Source organism: Salmo trutta, chromosome 18, assembly GCF_901001165.1.
Source record: "Salmo trutta chromosome 18, fSalTru1.1, whole genome shotgun sequence".
Taxonomy (NCBI): domain Eukaryota; kingdom Metazoa; phylum Chordata; class Actinopteri; order Salmoniformes; family Salmonidae; genus Salmo; species Salmo trutta.
The window spans coordinates 30,312,510-30,331,690 of NC_042974.1; the positions used below are offsets into that span (position 1 = coordinate 30,312,510).

General features: G+C 43.3%; 1 protein-coding gene across 2 annotated transcripts in view; it reads left to right on the plus strand.

Annotated features, from left to right (window-relative positions):
• The window catches only part of LOC115153172 (tetratricopeptide repeat protein 27-like), a 143,783-nt gene extending 125,010 nt beyond the window's left edge, over positions 1–18,773 (plus strand). Inside the window, exons 7-13 of one of the 2 annotated variants that reach the window (XM_029698308.1) lie at positions 4,174–4,257; positions 8,002–8,124; positions 13,453–13,678; positions 14,702–14,791; positions 15,071–15,110; positions 16,856–16,908; positions 18,705–18,734. In XM_029698308.1, the coding sequence (XP_029554168.1) occupies positions 4,174–4,257; positions 8,002–8,124; positions 13,453–13,678; positions 14,702–14,791; positions 15,071–15,072 (525 nt within the window). In that variant the 3' untranslated portion in view covers positions 15,073–15,110; positions 16,856–16,908; positions 18,705–18,734. Of the gene's footprint in view, positions 1–4,173; positions 4,258–8,001; positions 8,125–13,452; positions 13,679–14,701; positions 14,792–15,070; positions 15,111–16,855; positions 16,909–18,704 lie in introns of both variants that reach the window. The other variant, XM_029698307.1, reaches the window with a different exon arrangement.
• The last annotated feature ends 408 nt before the right edge of the window (positions 18,774–19,181 follow it).

A 19,181-nucleotide genomic window follows, 5' to 3' on the forward strand; every position in this document is an offset into this window, starting at 1 on the left:
GTCATTTCCACTTCTTATTTCCTGTGTTTGAGAGTGGACACCCAAAGTCCAGATGTAGACTGACCTGAGGGAAGGCTAGGTGAAATTCCTTCCTATCGTCTGATTTTAATTATCTTTTCTTTTTTAAATGCTTCACTCTCTTCATTTTGTAATGTGACAGATACACTGACTGTACAAAATATTAAGAATACCTTCCTTACATTGAGTTGCACCCCTTCCCTCAGACAGCCTCACTTCGTCGGGGCACACTTTACAAGGTGTCCAAACATTCAACAGGGATGCTGGCCCATGTACACTACAATGTTTCCCACAGTCGTGTCAAGTTGGCTGGATGTCCTTTGGGTGGTTGACCATTCTTAATACACACGGGAAACTGATGAGCGTGGGGAAACCCAGCAGCATTGCCGTTCTTGACACAAACTGGTGCGCCTGGCACCTACTACCATACCCTGTTCAAATGCACTTCAATCTTGTCTTGCCCATTCACCCTCTGAATGGCACACACACCCAATCCATGTCTCAGTCATCACAAGGCTTAAAAATCCTTCTTTAACCTGTGTTCTCCCCTTCATCTACACTGATTGAAGTGGATTTAACAAGTGACATGAATAAGGGATCATAGCTTTCACCTGGATTCACCTGGTCAGTCCATGTCATGGAAAGAGCAAGCGTTCTTAATGTAGACTGTGTATATCCAGGAAAAAATGTGCTATTTCAGTATGAGGTTCCTTGTTTCTTAATTCTATTACAGCCAATGACTTAATTAATGACAGTCTATTACTCTCCTATCAGAGACTTGTAGACATTGAAAAGCACAGGGTCTTTTACCAGACAGGTTTTACTGTTCTTAGTCCAATCAAGCTATTTCATATTTTATTAAGGCAGTAGTGGTGTAAACATATAAGTAAACGTATAGTATGCAGTCTGTTTATTTTGTTACATAATTAGGTATTTGTTTTCACAAAGGTCGTTAGGATGCAAACTGGGCTGCCGTTTCTGATGAATGAAACCAATAGCTAAGCCAACATCAGTACTTTGACATATGTAGCTGGAGGACATTCCTAGCAATTGTCCTTATTTAGTTTAACAGAACTTGTTCTTGTTCCAACTTAACACGTGTATTAAAAGTATTCTTTTTATGCGTTATTAATTTGTTTATTTTTTTTATTTTACCCCATTTCCCCCCCAATTTCGTGGTATCCAACTGGTAGTTACAGTCTTGTCTCATCGCTGCAACTCCCATACGGACTTGGGAGAGGCGAAGGTCGAGAGCCGTGCGTCCTCCGAAACACAAACCAGCCAAGCGGCACTGCTTCTTGACACAATGCCCACTTAACCTGGAAGCCAGCCGCACCAATGTGTCAAAGGGAACACCTGGCGACCGTGTCAGCGTGCATCACGCCCGGCCCGCCACAGGAGTCGCTAGAGTGCGATGGGGCAAGATCATCCCTGCCGGGCCAAACCCTCTAATAACCCGGGCAACGCTAAGCCAATTGTGCACCGCCCCATGGGTCTCCCGGTCGCGGCCGGCTGCGACAGAGCCTGGACTCGAACCAGGATCTCTTGTGGCACAGCTAGCACTGCGATGCAGTGCCTTAAACCACTGTGCCACTCAGGAGGCGCACTGGTCTTATTCTGAATGTAAACGTAATATTTCTGCAGCCTGTCAGATGGGGTGTTTTTCCTTCCTTGTGCAGTTGTATAAAATCAGTATTTTCTGGTTTACTGTATACTAATTTAATATACAACCACCATCTGCTATAATTGTGTTCACAGTGCAACTAATAACTCAGTTCAGTGAATCTGGAGGTTTTTACTCACCAATCTTCTCTGAACCACTCCCCAGTAGCCTGTGGCTCTTTCTGTAGGGTCTCTGGTCTATCGGAGCTCACCACATACCAACCCGTTTGTGCTTTGAAGCTATCCACTGGCCGTGGTTGAAACAAAATTAGTTATTAGTCATCCGCAGTCTGCTTTCAAACAAACCTTGCTTGCCATTAAGGGAAACCGATTGCACCAAGCCAACTGGAAATTGAATTTCTAGATGAGGTTGATGTTCATCCCTAAGAACCGTCCTCACTCTCCTTTCAAACTGTAGCTGGAATTTCCCTCCAACTGGCTGGTTGTGTTGTGAGACTAGTTATCAGTTCTTTCACACCTGTCAACATAGGTTTTATTCTCTGCCTTTCTACCCTCTGACATGAGATCAGTCCACACTTTCGCTGAAGTGCTAGCAGATATTGGTCTGTGGATGCTTGACATATCCCATTTGGGGGGATGGTTGAATGTGCAGAGGAAGTATTTCATCCTGGAGCATCAAAGCCTTTGAAGCAAAGAGCTCTATCCTTTAATTGTGACAGCTGACCGGCTTTGCCTTCATGAATTCCTTTTCTGAGCATTGCTTTAAGAATGTCAAACCTCCAACAGATGACATGGCACAGGATTGACACCTACACTTCTACATATACCCCAATAAGGTAGTACAAGTTTTTGACAATGATGATAACAGCCTTCTTTTTTTTTTTTTTGCAACAGCCGTGTAAGTCACTTGGATGTGCTACCTTTTGTATCTTACAAATTCTTTGTATTGGGGAACAAAAGTCCTCAGGAATTTGTCTTTAGGTTTATAAAGAACAGAACCCAACTGCATGCATTATCAAATTAGAGCACCAACGAAGTTAGAGCAAGGAAAAATGTAATTTTCTCTAGTTGGTTTTGTGCGTTGTTTCTCTGTAGCAAAAAAGAGCACTTACATCGATCTGGAAGACTGAAAGCTTGCTCTCAAACACAAGTGCAGAGGCTGTTTGTTTTGGCATGAATAGACACACAGCCCCATTTTAAATTCCTCGTTCTGTTGAATTCTTACAGCTTTCGTCTTGCACTTGCTGTGTGCCCGCTCCCGCTCTGCAGGCTGCCTGTTTTGACACACTGCGTCACTTGCTCTGACAGTGTCAGAGACTTGTTTTAAGTGGAAAGATTGACTCTTAACGGTTGACCGGGCCCACTCATTTGTAGACTAGGTTTGTTTAGATGTTACCAGATACATGCATCTTTTATTGGTAAAGACAACTTTGCCAACCACCCATTAAACTGACCCGAGACATAAGATTAACATTGATGAAAATCATTTGGGCAGAAAGGGTCTTTAAGGAATCAAGATCAGGATTCATCGGAAGCAGTGTTGGTTTGACGTCAACACTTGGACAACAATTGATTTGTCTTTCAGAGTTAAAAAAAAATAGGAAGGGATGCTTTTTATCCCCCGCCCTCCTGATTGTGTTGGTGTCTCTGTATCTAGATTTTGGTGTTTTTATTTGTGTCTGTCTGTGTCTCCAGAAAATGCAATCACCATGACTCACCTCTGGATTTTCTTCATCCTGGGCAGTAAAATACTGTATCTCCTGTATCACTCTTACCCAATTTCCTCTTCATTTCCTATACAAGGAGCCCAATCACATCCAAGCTGCCCAACTCCATCCACAACTTATAATTAAACACTTTATCCTGGGCAGTCGGGATCCAAATTTTATTACAGGAGACTGGGCCCTGTCCACGTCCCACTGATAACACCACCCAACCCAGCCATAACAACAGGACTGAGGTTTATGTGCCGTGGTATAGGATCTTCGAATTCAGAAATTAAGAAACATTCTCATCGTTGTTAAATACTTAACTGTGAGTCGAGATCCAATTTAGACACAGACAAATATCTCCTCCGATAGCAGGCAGAATGTGAGTTGTTTCTCTGCATAACGACCCACTGATAAAATAACTAGACTTGCCAGAGGAGTCTTGAGAAGGAGACGATAACAATTGGATAGCAGTCAGCTGTGGCTCATTTGGCACAGCTGTGAGAGAATTATGTTTACTGTTTATGCCTTGTCTTCCTGGATGCCCTCAGCATGTGTTCATTGAGTACCTAACGTCCCCTTGCCATTGTATAACCTGTCAATACAACAGTGATTGAGACAAAAGAACGATCTAAACCAGGGTTGCCCACTCTGTCAATGCTTGTTTAGACCTGCTTCACCCACATCTCAATCAATTAGTACATTACAATTTGCTCTTAACTTGCTCTACCAACTTTGCAGTTTAAATTCATTTAATTTAATATTAGCACTTTGTCTGGGAATGACTGTCTAGTTGATGTTGGTTGTCTCTCCTCTCTTCCAGACTATTGTGGATTGCTTTGAGGAGAAGAGCTGTCCTTGTCACGGAGCGTCTGAAACTCTTCTACTGCTGCCAGGCTCCTCCCAGGTGGGCTGTCCTGGTAACACCCCCTCATTAGACCGTCACCGCTGATTTGGTTTCTGATTTATGCTGATTGACTTTGAATTGATTTCGTTCCACTGTGAATGTTAACTTCCTGTTAAGGGCCGACTCACTGTAACTGAGGTACCACACAGCAATGTCTTTCATCAAAGCTTTGACTTATGACTTGACCCATTGTAAGTCATGGCCATGATTTAAAAAAAACATATGTGTCAGGTTTATATGAGTGATCCCTAAGTCAGGAGAAAAGGATGGGATCCATCCGCTGGGGGGGGGGACTCTCTACACATTTGAACAAGGACGTGGGCCTTTCTCCGGTGTTGTAACTGTGTCCTCTTGACCTCCTGCCCGAGGTCCACTAACGCCTTGTCCTCAGAGGAGTCTCATCCATCACCACAGGGCTGGTCATATGTGAGTAGGTAGTGCGTCAGAGCCCTGATCTAATCTGGACACTAAGACAATATATATGTCAGGCTCAAGCTCTGTGTCAGCGCAGGCTGCTTTCAAGCCAAAGGCCACCTGATGGCCGCCTCCACTCTAGGATGGCCACTAAAACATTACACCTATGTCCTTCATCAACTACCAGACAGTTATTGCCCCTCAGGGTAGGAGCTGCACCAACCAGGTAGTTTATATATGGGGTTGAAAGTAAGGCTCATCTGTTTTTCTCTGTGTATATATTCTGGGAGATGAAGAGTGAGTGATGAGTATTTTTGTTAGTCCATATTTGTAGCTTTCAGAAAGATGATTTGCCGACCGTGGATGTTTATTTTGTGTTGACTGTGCCATTCCTGGCACATAGTCCGTTTCTTCTTCCTCTTACTACATAGAAATGACAGCGTCTGGCAGCTAAGGCGTTTTGAGCAGTGACATTTGCTTACATTTTCAGCTGGTTGGAAAGGTTTCCCCTTTTAATTAACTATTTGCTGTTGTCTAAAGCCAATGCTCCTCAATACAATCAGTCAATACAATGTTTACCTAGGCAGAGTAGGAGACCCACAGACAGACATAAAGCAGGGGAGAGGTAGATTGGCAGGGACTGCCCAACAGATGAGGAAGGAAGAGATATGGAGAGGGAGATTGAGGGAGAGAGTTTAAAAGAGGATACATCGCCCAGGCTCCGTGTAATAGCAGCGAACAGCAATAAAGCTGGAATTGAAGGCACCCTTTTATTTCCGCCTGGGGAATTGAAAGCGCAAGCAAGGCAGAGAATCGTGGGGCTTTGATTATGCATTTTCTCCTCAGCAAGAGGCATGTAACTATGGCCATGCCTGCGCACAGAGGAGCTGTGTTGGGAGAGGAGGGACAGGGTGATTGGTTGAGATATCCGATATTGTAGGTCAGGGTTCCCCAACTGCCCCCCCCCCCCCTCGTTTGCTGTTCGCAGTGATTTTATCTGATCTCCCAAGTTGTCTGAGCAAAAAAAACATGTTTTGTTTTATTGTTGAACATAAGACTGTAAAAACACCAGCAAATCAGCTCTGAGTGATTTTAATTTCTGAAATCTGTTCCAAAGTATTCCCACGCATAATAGAGAGATATGTGATCGTCAGGGTGGAAAATTAACTTTTTGCTCCACCAGCCACTGTGGTAGATAGATAAAAAAAAATCTACCATCCCCTGAGCTCGTGAAGTGAGCGCTACTGGAGCTAAATTGGAGCGGGCGAATAGGTCGACGCTCCACGCTCCAGTCAAATTAGGGTCCCTCACATACTTTGGCCTGTGTGCGTAGTTATAAGGTTGAGTAAGTAAACATTTTGTCCACAAATCTACCCACATGTCTGTAAATAGTTTATGATAAGTGAATGCCATAATGTAGTTATTTTGTTAGATACTTCTCAGAATAGCTAAAATCGTATTTTTTCCAAGCTCCTTTTTTTTTACATGACTATGCAACATTAACCAATTTAAAAACAGTTTTGTAGGTTTGTTCAGTAGGTTATAGGCCCAATACATTATCACTGCATATTGGCTATGCTTGAATTGCCCTGCCAATGTTCTTCTCAGACCATTTTGAAAATATATAACAAAAATATTAAGTATATGATCACACTGGTAATGGATCATTTATTGTATTACTTGTGAGCATAATAAGGATATTATTATTTTTTACTGGACTGATGGCCAGTCTGTCGAAGAGGGAGGGAGCAGCGGTGAGGCTCACCGTCCCTCCACTCTCCCTCCCTCCACTGAGAAAAGGGGACTGTCTTCCAGCTGATGGCGAAACAAGTCGCACTACATTATTTCTGCCACATGCACAAATTCATGTTACTCCTATGACCAGAGAAAGTGAAATATTCCTCTATGAAAAAACACACACCGCTAATAACAGCAACGCAAGCTTATCGAAACACTTTGCTATTCTCATTCATTGCAACTGCAGTGGAAGTAGGAAGAACACACATTTTATGGCTCATAAAAGTGTTGAACAAACTGTTGACATTGCTGAATAACAACTCAATCATGAACTCACTCGTAAAAACAGCAGCTCTTTGCTTTATTCGTTGAGTCTCTGGTCATGGTTTTAAGTTTTGAAATCTCACAGTATCAGCTTTGCTGTGCATTCAAGGTTTCTTTTTAGTCTATGGCTCGAGGAAATCATTCAGAGATAGTGATCTGAGCTATCAGATTGGCCAGCGGTAGGCCTATAAGACAGGAAAAGGAGGGCCGAGCACGCCCCCATTTTCATCGATAGGGCGGTAGTGGAGCAGGTTGAGAGCTTCAAGATCCTTGGTGTCCACATCACAAACAAACTATCATGGCCCAAACACACCAAGACAGTCGTGAAGGGGGCATGACAACGCCTTTCCCCCTCAGGAGACTGAAAACATTTGGCATGGGTCCTCAGATCCAGTTCTACAGCTGCACCATCGAGAGCTCCTAACTGGTTGCATCACCGCCTGGTATGGCAACTGCTCGGCCTCCGACCGCAAGGCGCTACAGAGGGTAGTGCGTAAGCCCCAGTACATCACTGGGACCGAGCTTCCTGCCATCCAGGACCTCTATACCAGGCAGTGTCAGAGGAAGGGCCTACAAATTGCCAAAGTCTCCGGCCACCTTAGTCATTGACTGTTCTCTTTGCTACTGCACGGCAAGTGGTACCGGAGCACCAAGTCTAAGTCCAAAAGGCTTCTTAACAGCTTCTACCCCCAAGCCATAACACTGCTGACCAGCTAATCAAATGGCTACCCTGACGTAAGGGGGGGGGGGGGGGGTCAATGTAAATAGTCAGGGTACCACCATTATACACCTCATTTCTACTGGTGTGGTTGTTTAAAGGTTTTTTATATACTGTATTTCCACACTGAGGTTGGAGTAATACTGTGAAATTGTGAAAATGATGATGATGCCATTTTTCTGTAAGAGCTGAAATTTTTGCTTGTTTTGGTGGGATGGAGTTTTGGCCTGTCTGGTGACATCACCAGTCGGGAAATTTGTTAATAGACCAATAAGAAAGAGTTCCAAACCAAAGAGTTCCAAACCTTTCTGCCAATAACAGCTAGTTTTCCCCTCCCCAATCAGACCACTCCCAGACAGTCCTAGCATAATTATTGCTTGAGAAATTGCTCTTTGCTAAGAAGCTATTGTTGTTTCCTTTTAACCAATTTTATTTAAAACAATCACAATAAGGTAATGATTTGATATTGAGATAAAACCGGCAGCATTGGTCCTTCAAAACCTAGTTGTGCTATCCCATGTCTGAACAGCTCTCCTATCTCCCATCTACAGGAGCAGCTGGCCAACCTGCTGACAGACCTGGGCTGCACCAGCTCAGCCCTGCTAATCTACGAGAAGCTGGAGCTGTGGGAGGATGCTGTCATCTGCCTGGAGAGGATGGGCCAGCATGGCAAGGTACAACACAGCCATTACAACCACCAGAAAAACTGTGACTTCCCTTCTCAGACGCATTTAATACTCATTGCTTTACACAACGGTCAAGGTCATTCTTCGTACTAAACATGGGCATCATCACCACACAAACACACTCAAGAGAGAAGCTCATCTTGGCCACACTGGAAGAACAGTGAATATCACTGCTCTTTCCATCTACCCTGTTACCTAGCTATCTCGCTCTGCTCCCTACTCCCTCCTTCTCTCCCCCCTTCCCTCCCTCCGTCTATCTGTCTGTCTTTAGTGCGCACCTGTTTATGCACTCATTTGTGTTCTCGGGCATTCCAGCTGTCAGACGAATCAGTCCCAGGGAGATCTGGCTCTGTTTCTCTGGCGTTATTATTAACCTGTCTGGCCCCCATGGCCCCCCTGGGACTCACACACTCCCAGATAGACAGAAATATAGCATGTTTGGGTTGGATCACTCTCTGAGTCCCCCCATCCTTCAGTCAGAGTCCTCTTGGTGGTGCTGATTTGAGCATTCTCTTTTATCTCTTAATGGTGAAACAACAGGCTATGGAAATACAGGTCACAAGGGTAGCCGACAGAACCAATGGCATTGGTTTTAGACTGTTTTCCACAGAGGCAGACAGTAAAGAATCAAATGATGTGGACATATGGCAGCTGTTTGTTTTTGTTGGTCCTCCTTTTTGATAGCGGATCGTTTTCCTTTTTTTTTTTTTACCGGAGAAGTCTCGATGTTTACACAGGTGTTTATTTTTTTTTTTCTCTCGCCCAACCTGCAAGGGCTCTCGGTCAGAATTGACTGAGGTAATGAAGCAGAGCAAGAATAAAGAGCCAGAGGTTAGGCAACCTCCTCTCTTGCACCTGTCAGACGATGTTCTGTCAAGTCCTAGCAGAATTGTGGCGTGCCACACCAGGTAGAGGTCGGCCGATTATGATTTTCAACGCCGATACCGATTTATTGGAGGACCGAAAGAAGCCGATACCGATTAATCGGCTGTTTTTTTGTCTTTTTATTATTTTTATTGTATTTCTTTTATTTAAAATGTTTTATATACATATATATTTGTAATAATGACAATTACAATAATACTGAATGAACACCTTTTATTTTAACTTAATATAATACATAAATAAAATCTATTTAGTCTCAAATAAATAATGAAACGTTCAATTTGGTTTAAATAATGCAAAAACAGTGCTGGAGGAGAAAGTAAAAGTGCAATATGTGCCATGTAAAAAAGCTAACGTTTAAGTTCCTTGCTGGTGGTTCCTTTTAACATGAGTCTTCAATATTCCCAGTTAAGAAGTTTTAGGTTGTATTTATTATAGGAATTATAGGACTGTTTCTCTCTCTACCATTTGTATTTCATATACCTTTGACTATTGGATGTTCTTATAGGCACTATAGTATTGCCATCCTAATCTCAGGAGTTGATAGGCTTGAAGTCATAAACAGCGCTGTCCTTCAAGCCTTGCGAAGAGCTGCTGGCAATCACAGGAAAGTGCTGTTTGAATGAATGCTTACGAGCCTGCTGCTGCATACCACCGCTCAGTCAGACTGCTCTATCAAATATCAAATCATAGACTTAATTATAATATAAAAAACACAGAAATACGAGCCTTAGGTCATTAATATGGTCAAATCCGGAAACTATAATTTCAAAAACAAAACGTTTATTCTTTCAGTGAAATACAGAACTGTTCCATATTTTATCGAACGGGTGTCAACCCTAAGTCTAAATATTGCTGTTACATTGCACAATCTTCAATGTTATGTCATAATTACATACAATTCTGGCAAATTAATTAGTCTTTGTTTGGAAGAAATAGTCTTCACACAGTTGTCAAAGAGCCAGGCGGACAAAACTGCTGCATTTACCCTGACTCTGCTTGCATGAACGCAAGAGAGGTGACACAATTTCCCTAGTTAATATTGCCTGTTAACATGAATTTCTTTTAAGTAAATATGCAGTTTTAAAAATATATACTTGTGTATTGATTTTAAGAAAGGCATTGATGTTTATGGTTAGGTAGGTACATTGGTGCAACGATTGTGCTTTTTTCGCAAATGCGCTTTTGTTAAATCATCACTCGTTTGGCGAAGTAGGCTGTGATTCGATGATAAATTAACAGACACCGCATTGATTATATGCAACGCTGGACAAGCTAGTTAAACTAGTAATATCATCAACCATGTGTAGTTAACTAGTGATTATGTTAAGATTGATTGTTTTTTTTATAAGATAAGTTTAATGCTAGCTAGCAACTTGTCTCCTTGCTGCACTCGCGTAACAGATGGTCAGCCTGCCACGCAGTCTCCTCATGGATTCTAATCGGCCATAATCGGCGTCCAAAAATGCAGATTACCGATTGTTATGAAAACTTGAAATCGGCCCTAATTAATCGGCCATGCTAATTAATCGGTCAACCTCTAACACCGGGCCACGAAGAGAATCCTGTAACACTGTCCTCCATCTTGCTGTGGTTATGAAATGTGGTTCTGAAAGTCATTGATGAAACCGGTGCCAGATTTGTCACAAATGCTCTGAGGATGTTCTCCTGAACCGTTACGCAATGGACATCTGGTTAATTGTCAGTAAGAATCTCGCTGAAGTATTTTCTTTCAATCTTCCCTTGTCCTTTTAGTGATCGACCTGTTTAAGTGACCTCTCACATGATTCACAGGGTTATTTTTCATAAATTCTCTAATAGCTAATATCACCACATCAATCTCTCTGGATCAACAGGGCTTGGCTTGGGCAGATTGAGCAGAAATTAGTATTCTACACACGCATGCATGCCAGCACACACACATACCAGTGCTCCCTCCAGCTGACCCGTACTTAGCCGCTGCTCACAGTCCCAACCCTGAATGCGAGTCCTGCAGGCCGTTGTGCTCTGTTAGTGAATTACAGCTAGTTTTGTCTTCCAATCTGATTACAGACGTGCATTCTGGTCAATAAAATAAGTCCTCCACACTAAAACCATGCACTTTGGCCCTGGCCAGCGCTCCATGTAACATGATAAAAAAGGCTAGACAATCCATTTGTCTGAAGACTTGGGTGGATTCCAGCCAGTAGTCTCTTTGTACTAAACGTGCTGTTCCTGCTCTCGGTGTGTCTGAATGCATGCGAAATGTGATTGAGCCTGACCTGGCCGCACCCTGAGAAAAATAATTAAACTAAAATAGAGAAACAGAGGAAAGCGTTGAGAGGGAGACCTGCATTAAGTCAATTTCTGTTGAATTCGTTCGATAGCTCTTGAGTTTTGAATGTAATTGTTGTATTACACCAGCCTTATGGATGAGCCATCTGTGTAAACTTTACATGGAAATAAACAAGATGAAACATTGAACAACACTTATATGGTATAACCCAGGCCAAAATAGCCACATTTGAAATAAATGTATGGTATTGACAAATGTTTAAAGCACCTCCGTTTCACATATGGGACAGTAATTCACATATGAATATCCCGGGACACGCAATTCAGACAGAGAACCCATTTAGAGAGTATATGTTCGCGTACACAACTCATGAATGTTGTTCAATTTCTAGAAATATTCCAAGCCTGATTGGATTCCCTTCGATGTGCTACCGCACCATGGAAAATTACTCTCCCCTAAAAAAAATGTGTCATGGCTCCCATAGTAAGACAGGCCCCATTTATAAAAGCGACAGATATAGCCAAAGGATGATTCCACTCTACCCTTAAGCAAGGGTCAGTGAGTTCAGAGAACTCCTTATGTGGTTTTCCCAGCACAATAAGGGTGCCTGTACTTGGAGGAGTACTGAATCCCTCCTTTTCTCTCCCTCTACCTCTCCTCGCTCTCTCTCTCTTTTATGGAGGAGCATGCTGGGGGTTCTAACTGGTGGCCATTCTCCAAGTTTATAAAAACCCAATTCACAATCACCCTTTTCCATTTCCCCCAGAAAATCGACTGAAATACTTCTACTGAAAGTCATTCTCCAGTGCAAAGCACATAGTCTGTCTGTCTTATTTACTGGTGAGAGCATGTCAAGTGCGTGTGGTCATAAGAGAACTTTCTAATCAATTAGCCTAATTCTTTGCCAGCAGTTGGCTGTAGGGATGCCCCATTGATGTTGTGAATATAACCTCCCTAATATGAATGCCTTTCTGGGAAACAGTCAGACGTTTTCCCTCTTTCCTGGGTGTGCAGCACCCCTCCAAATAACTGAATGGTGGTAACTATAGGATTCACTGCAGTACCGATGACTGATATTTGTTAAAGGGATCAGGCTCCTCCGCCAGCGGTCTGGAAAAGGCCATGGAAGCCCACTTGTTTTTGACCAGCAGCACTAGTGTGCTGATGTGATGGCTGTTTGTAGCCCTTAAGGACGATATTGATATTTGAAGGAAAATCTAATGGATTTTTATTTTTAGATGGGCTGTAAATTGTTGGCGAGCTCCCTCAGTAGAGGAAAAAAATGGTTTCTTTCTAATATAAATGCACATGTCTTTGAAGATAAGTTTTAATTTGTTGTACTGTATAGTATAGTGGGATCAGCGGAAATACAAATATGTGAAATATGAGTGCAATAGATTTACCAATAGATAGGTAATAGTCTACAGCAATTTTCTGTCATCGGTAGAGTTGCTGAACTCACCTTACTTTTCTGTGGTGTTATTCCCCTTTTGTCAACCCAATCTGTGATTTGCAGAGGTCCATGTTCATGTACTATTCAAGCTTATACCAAAAACACTTTTCGTCCAAACAAATATTACACTTTGCCAGCCATATTGTTTTTGCGTTGTAATTCTATTTGTTGGAGGTGAGTTCAAGAGTTTGTGGTGTGGAAGAGAGGGCTACGGTTACTCCATGAGGTAAAGGAATGCAATGAAAACCCAGAGTCCCTTGCGCACAAAAGCACTCACCCTGAGCTGTGGGTAGATTGGGACGCTTCGACATGAACAGAAGCACTTCTCAAAGTGAAGGGAAGTGAAATCTGATCGTTATTCTACACTCTCTCCAAATCAGGGAGTACAGTACTCAAATCAGCTCTTTTGAGAGGTTCAGTGTCTGTTGGCTTGTTGAGGCTACAGTGGAAGTACAAACAGTTTCTACATCGTGATTGAGCCAATTGAGCTTCCTTTTCCATGAGTGTATTGTGGCATTCCGAGACCAAATCAAAGCCTGATCATTGTTAGCAGAGAACGTTCAGTGTGCTGGCTCTGAGGGTCTTAAGGAGCAAAGCTATTTCCTCTCTCTCCCCCCCCTGCCTGCATTTCTCTCTCTCTTCCCCCTTCCCTCTGTTTCACTCCCTCCCTCCCTCCCTCTTTTTCTCGCTCCCTCTCTACCAGGCGGAGGAGACCCTGCGTAGGGAGCTGGAGAAGGAGTCCCCCAGTCTGTACTGCTTGCTGAGGGACGTGCTGCGGCACCACCAGGTGCTACAACCAGGCCTGGGAGCTGTCGAACCATCGCAGCGCACGTGCCATGCGCTCCAAGGCCCTGGTGTACCTCCGGGCCAAGGACATCCAGCAGTGTGTGGAGTGCTTTGGGAAGTCACTCCGCATGACCACCATGCAGGTAAAGTAACCTCTGATATGGCTAACTATGGGTAGGATATTTGAACAATTATTTGAGTCTCTGAAGTGGATTCTTGTCATGTCAGGCCTACTCATAGGGTGAAACTCAACTACCTGACCTGCCGGTAACCTCCCTACAAGTGATATTTCTGAATTTTTTAACGAATAGATGGATTCAATCAATCATTCAATAGCACTTTAGAAAGTAGGTTGGCACCGTAAAGAGAAGAAATAAGGAGTCAGTTTCACCCAGACCATAGCGGAACAGAGGAAATCATTTCCTGTTTTCCTTCACTCTTCTGCCCTTTGTCCATATTTAATTCAGCAGGTCAGCCAGCAATAGGATGTTTTAATTTAGTTTGTTTTGCCATAATGACATTCCCCCCTCCATTTTTCAAGGAGTTGTTGAAGTATTCCCAAGGAGATATAAGAGCCCTTGTAACCGATCACTCTGGCCATTCTTTGTAGAATGAAGATAAACAGAATATAGGGGAATATACTGAACATGCCAGTCTCCCACCTCCCTTTGATATGAGCAATAAGATGTTGTGGTGAGGGAGCAAGAGAAATAGAAAGGGAAATAGAGGGGGAAGAGGGAAAGAGTCCGGGGGACTGACACCACAGCTGATTTGCATAGATGGGTCCTGCCTGTTAGTTGCAGAGCGGGGCCTGCCACTCCCCCCGTGACAGGTGGGCTTTCCTCCAAAGCAAACTATCCACATACATGCACAGGAGGGTCGCAACATGAGCCAACATGGCGTTTGCTCTCCCCCCCCCACACACTTCTCCTGTGTGGACCCTGCCAGTGAGCGTGGTGGGGAAGTTTTGAAAGCAGGACTCTTGAGAAAGTGTGGCAGGCTCAGCACGTTTTTACAGTGGATCAAGGGGGAGAGTTAGCATTTAGCACTAAGATAATATAGGATTCTCACCTGGAATAGAGAAGACTATAAAATGATATTTCACTCAACATTTAAAAGTTTAGGATTCCTAAGCACTGCTCACTGTGTTTGTCTTGTTTCTACAGATTGGGGTGTGGTTCTCCCTGGGCTGTGCCTACTTTGCCCTGGAGGGAGCTGCCAAGGCCTTCCAGACATTTGTGGGACTGGAGCCAGATGTAAGTTCATACTATATTACTACAACCCCTTCCTCCCAATGTCAGGCCTTACATTATCACATACTGTGCCTTCAGAAAGTATTCATACCCCTTGACTTATTCCACATTTTGTTGTTACAGCCTGAATTAAAAATTTATTCAATATATTTTTTCCTCTACACACACTGCCCCATAATGACGGGGAAAACATGTTTTTAGAAAGGTTGGCAAATGTATTGAAAATGAACTGCTGTATCTCATTTACGTAAGTATTCACACCAATGACTCAATACTTTGTAGGAGCCCCTTTGGCAGCGATTACAGCTGTGAGTCTTTCAGGGTAAGTCTCTAAGAGCTTTCCACACCTGGAGTGTACAACATTTGTCCATTGTTCTTTTTTAAATTCTTCAAGCTCTGTCAAATCAGTTGTTGATCATTGCTAGACAAACATTTTCAGGTCTTGTCATAGAGTATCAGCTAGATTTAAGTCAAAACGTTAACTCGGCCTTTCAGGAACGTTCACTGTCTTGGTATGCAATTCCTATGTTGATTTGACCTTGTGCTTTAGGTTATTTTCCTGCTGAAAGATGAATTCTTCTCCCAGTGTCTGGTGGACAGCAGACTGAACCAGGTTTTCCTCCAGGATTTTGCCTTTGCTTAGCTCAATTCCATTTATTTTTCATCCTGAAAAACTTCCCACGATTACAAGCATACCGATAACATGATGCAGCCACCACTACGCTTGAAAATATGGAGAGTGGTACTCAGTAATATGTTATATTGGATTTGCCCCAAACATAACACTTTGTATTCAGGACAAAAAGTTACTTGCTTTACCACATTTGTTGCAGTATTACTTTAGTGCCTTATTGCAAACTGGCTGCATGTTTTGGAATATTTTTATTCTGTGTAACATTCCTTTTCGCTCTGTCAATTGGGTTAGTATTGTGGAGTAACTACAATGTTGTTGGTCCATCCTCAGTTTTCTCCTATCACAGCCATTAAACTCTGTAACTGTTTTAAAGTCACTATTGGCCTCATGGTGAAATCCCTGACCGGTTTCCTCCTCTCCGGCAACTGAGTTCGGATGGACGCCTGTATCCTTGTAGTGACTGGGTGTATTGATACACCATCTAAAGTGTAATTATGAACTTGACCATGCTCAAAGGGATGTTCCATGTCTGCTTTTTTTTTTTTTTTCACCATCTACCAATAGGTGCCATTTGTGAAGCATTGGAAAATCTCTCTGGTCTTTGTTGTTGAATCTGTGTTAGAAATTCTTGACTGATTGACTTCACAGTTAATTGTATGTGTGGGGTACAGAGATGATGTCATCATTAAAAAATCATTTTAAACACTATTATTGCGCACAGAGTCCATGCACCTTATTATGTGAGTTGTTAATCATATTTTTGCTCCTGAACTTATTTAGACTTGCCATAACAAACGGGTTGAATACTTATTGACTCAAGATGTTTCAGGTTTTCATTTTTTATTCATTTGTAAACATTTCGAAAAAATATAATTACACTTTGACATTATGGGGTATTGTGTGTAGGCCATTGATTAAAAAAAATCTCCATTTAATCCATTTTAAATTCAGGCTGTAACACAACAGAATGTGGACGAAGTGAAGGGGTGTGAATACTTTCTGATGGTACTGTATAGGAAGACAGAGTCGATCACATGAATGCGCAGTGGGACCATTGAAATACCATTCCTCTCTCATTTTGTCACTCCCTCTACCCCCCTCCCCCGACTCTTTTTCCATTACTCTCACAAATGCGCACACATTCCCACACACAAACACATTCCTACACAAACACACTCAAACAAACTGAGAGCACACCCTTACCATAGCCCCAGTTATAACACTCTTGTCCTCCAGCAGTCTTTCCAATCCAACTTAATGACCCATACGGCACCTGTGTGCCCAATGCATCGGGAGGGAATGTACTCCTAGAGCACTCGGCAGAACCGATTTCTGCTCTGAGGGAGTTAGTCTTCTGTCACGGCTTCTAAACAACCCTGTGCTTACTTGTGTGTAAACTGTGTTTTTCTCCCTCCCTCTTTTTCCTCCTTTAGAACGCAGAGGCGTGGAACAACCTCTCCACGGCCTACATCCGCCTGAGACAGAAGTGAGTACTGTACAGTCGCACCCCCTGGGCCATTAACCTGTCAATGATTGAACAGAGTTAGGACTCTTGAAGATGTAGAATTCAGTCATACGTACCATCAACGAGTGACAGGCTCAATGTTCGAATGTCTCCTGGTTTTGAATTTAGGGTCCCTCAGTCTAATCGAGAGCCTCCTCTCCCCAGCTCACAAACAATTGACTGGACTGGAGGTTCGCTTTAGGGTGAGGAATTATATTATTGAGCTAACTGGTCTTGGTGGCTCTTACTGATACTCAGTCACTTGGTCACTCACTCACCCGCCCATCCATCCTTCAACCCCCCTGGTGCTGGTTGACACAAGGCCAGAATAAAGAGGAATCAAACGTTGATGTGATCAGCCCTGATATTCCTGAGTTACCCAAGCCGCTACCCGTACTGATCAAGGACATGTCACTCTCACAGAGACAGCAAGAGAGAGAATCGCAGCCAGTAGGCCTCCATTCAGCCTGACCGTATTGATTTTTGGCTGCAGAGGGGTATCAAAGAGTGGAGGTTGAGATGAGATGTTGTCTGTGGAAGGACATTACAACACTTATCAAACAGAACATCGCCAGCCTGCATAACCCCACAGATAGCACTGATTTACACACCAATGAAACAGATTGATGTTTACAAGGCTTTTTTTTCTCACCCCACTCCAACTCCTCTGGTCATTAGTTTGGTCTCGTAACTGACTTCAATGCTTTTCAATTACTTCCCGAAACTCACCGGGCAGTAGTAATGGGAAAGATAACATCGCAGCGCCCTCCTGATTTTACCACAGGACCTAGGTACACCCCTGCTGACCCTGACGAGGGCATCAGACAGATTTGTTAGGCTTAAGTCAATTAGAACATTCTCACCCCTGCAAGATGGGCAGGTTCGCTTATTTCCCCTGAAAACCACAAGCTCTTCCTGGCAGGACTCTCTGTTTGGGAAGCAGGACTCGCCACTGTTTCTTTCTTGGGAAACTTTCCCCCCTCAGCCCCTGTTCAAATCAGGTCTGTGCTTTCAGGCCTGAAATTAAAAAGTGTGGAGACTTCTACCTGGTTAGCGCTTGGGCTAATTCAGCCGAAGCCTTCTCTGTTGAAGAGGCTGGAGCCTGTGGTGTGTGTGTGAGTGCAGGTGGATCAGAGGGAGAGAATCAGGGCGGTTGTGACAGCCTGGCGCTAACTATGTAGCCTGCGTCTCACTGAGGTGTCAGACACAGAGGGCAGGCAGCCATGTCAGTCATGCTTGGCTATACTCCACCTCTGGACATCTGCTGAAGTTACAGAGATACTGGCACCTCACCTGAAATAGTGACTAATTACTGAACTGTAGAAATGACGGGTAGGACCGAATCCAAACTTAAAGGAATAGTGAGAGATTTTGATAATTAAATTGAAGGTAGTTTCGTGAGCCAGTGCTAACTAGCTTACCGGTAGACTTCCAGTCATTGCGCTAACGCTGGTTAGCATTGGCTCATGAAACTACCTTCAACTTCCTTCAAACTGGACATAGACATAATGGTATCCATTAGCTCATCTGACTCTGGGTAAGTAGAGAAAGGGCATGTTTGCCAGAATCTTGCACTATCCCTTTAAGTAACTCAAATTGGTACAAATCTCCCATTGACAGTAATGCATGATTTACTACAAAGTCTGTGTGCATCTCAACTTAATATTAATTCCATAAGACTTTGTAAGCTGCCCCTGAAAAAATCATGAGCACCAGCCATGTTAAAACACTTTGTGACACCACTAATTCCAGGGCCTGTCTGTCCCACTGTCTGTCAGGACCAAGGCGTTCCACAACCTGCAGGATGCTCTGAAATGTAACTACGAACACTGGCAGGCAGACCTGGGAGAACTTCATTGCCGTCTGCACCGACGTTGGAGAGTTTGCAGAGGCCATCAAGGCCTACCACCGCCTCATGGACCTGAGGGACAAATTCAAGGATGTACAGGTAACGATAGTGCCCACGGGCACAGATCTAGGATCAGTTTATCTTATCCTGAAATCACAGCCTAAACCATTTAGGAGGAAATGCTAAACGGATCTTAGATCAGTGTCAATGGGCAAATTCATCCTACTTGGTTTAGGAGTCTAGGAGCGGTACGTGTAAAGCAACCTAGAATTTGAACATGCTGGACCCAATATGCCACCAGGAGCGTGCCTATATAATGGCACAGTAATATCCTATGCTTCAAGGAGTCGTTGCTGGACCAGGACCTGGTTAATATAAATCTAGCTGGTTTTTCTATGAGTTGCAG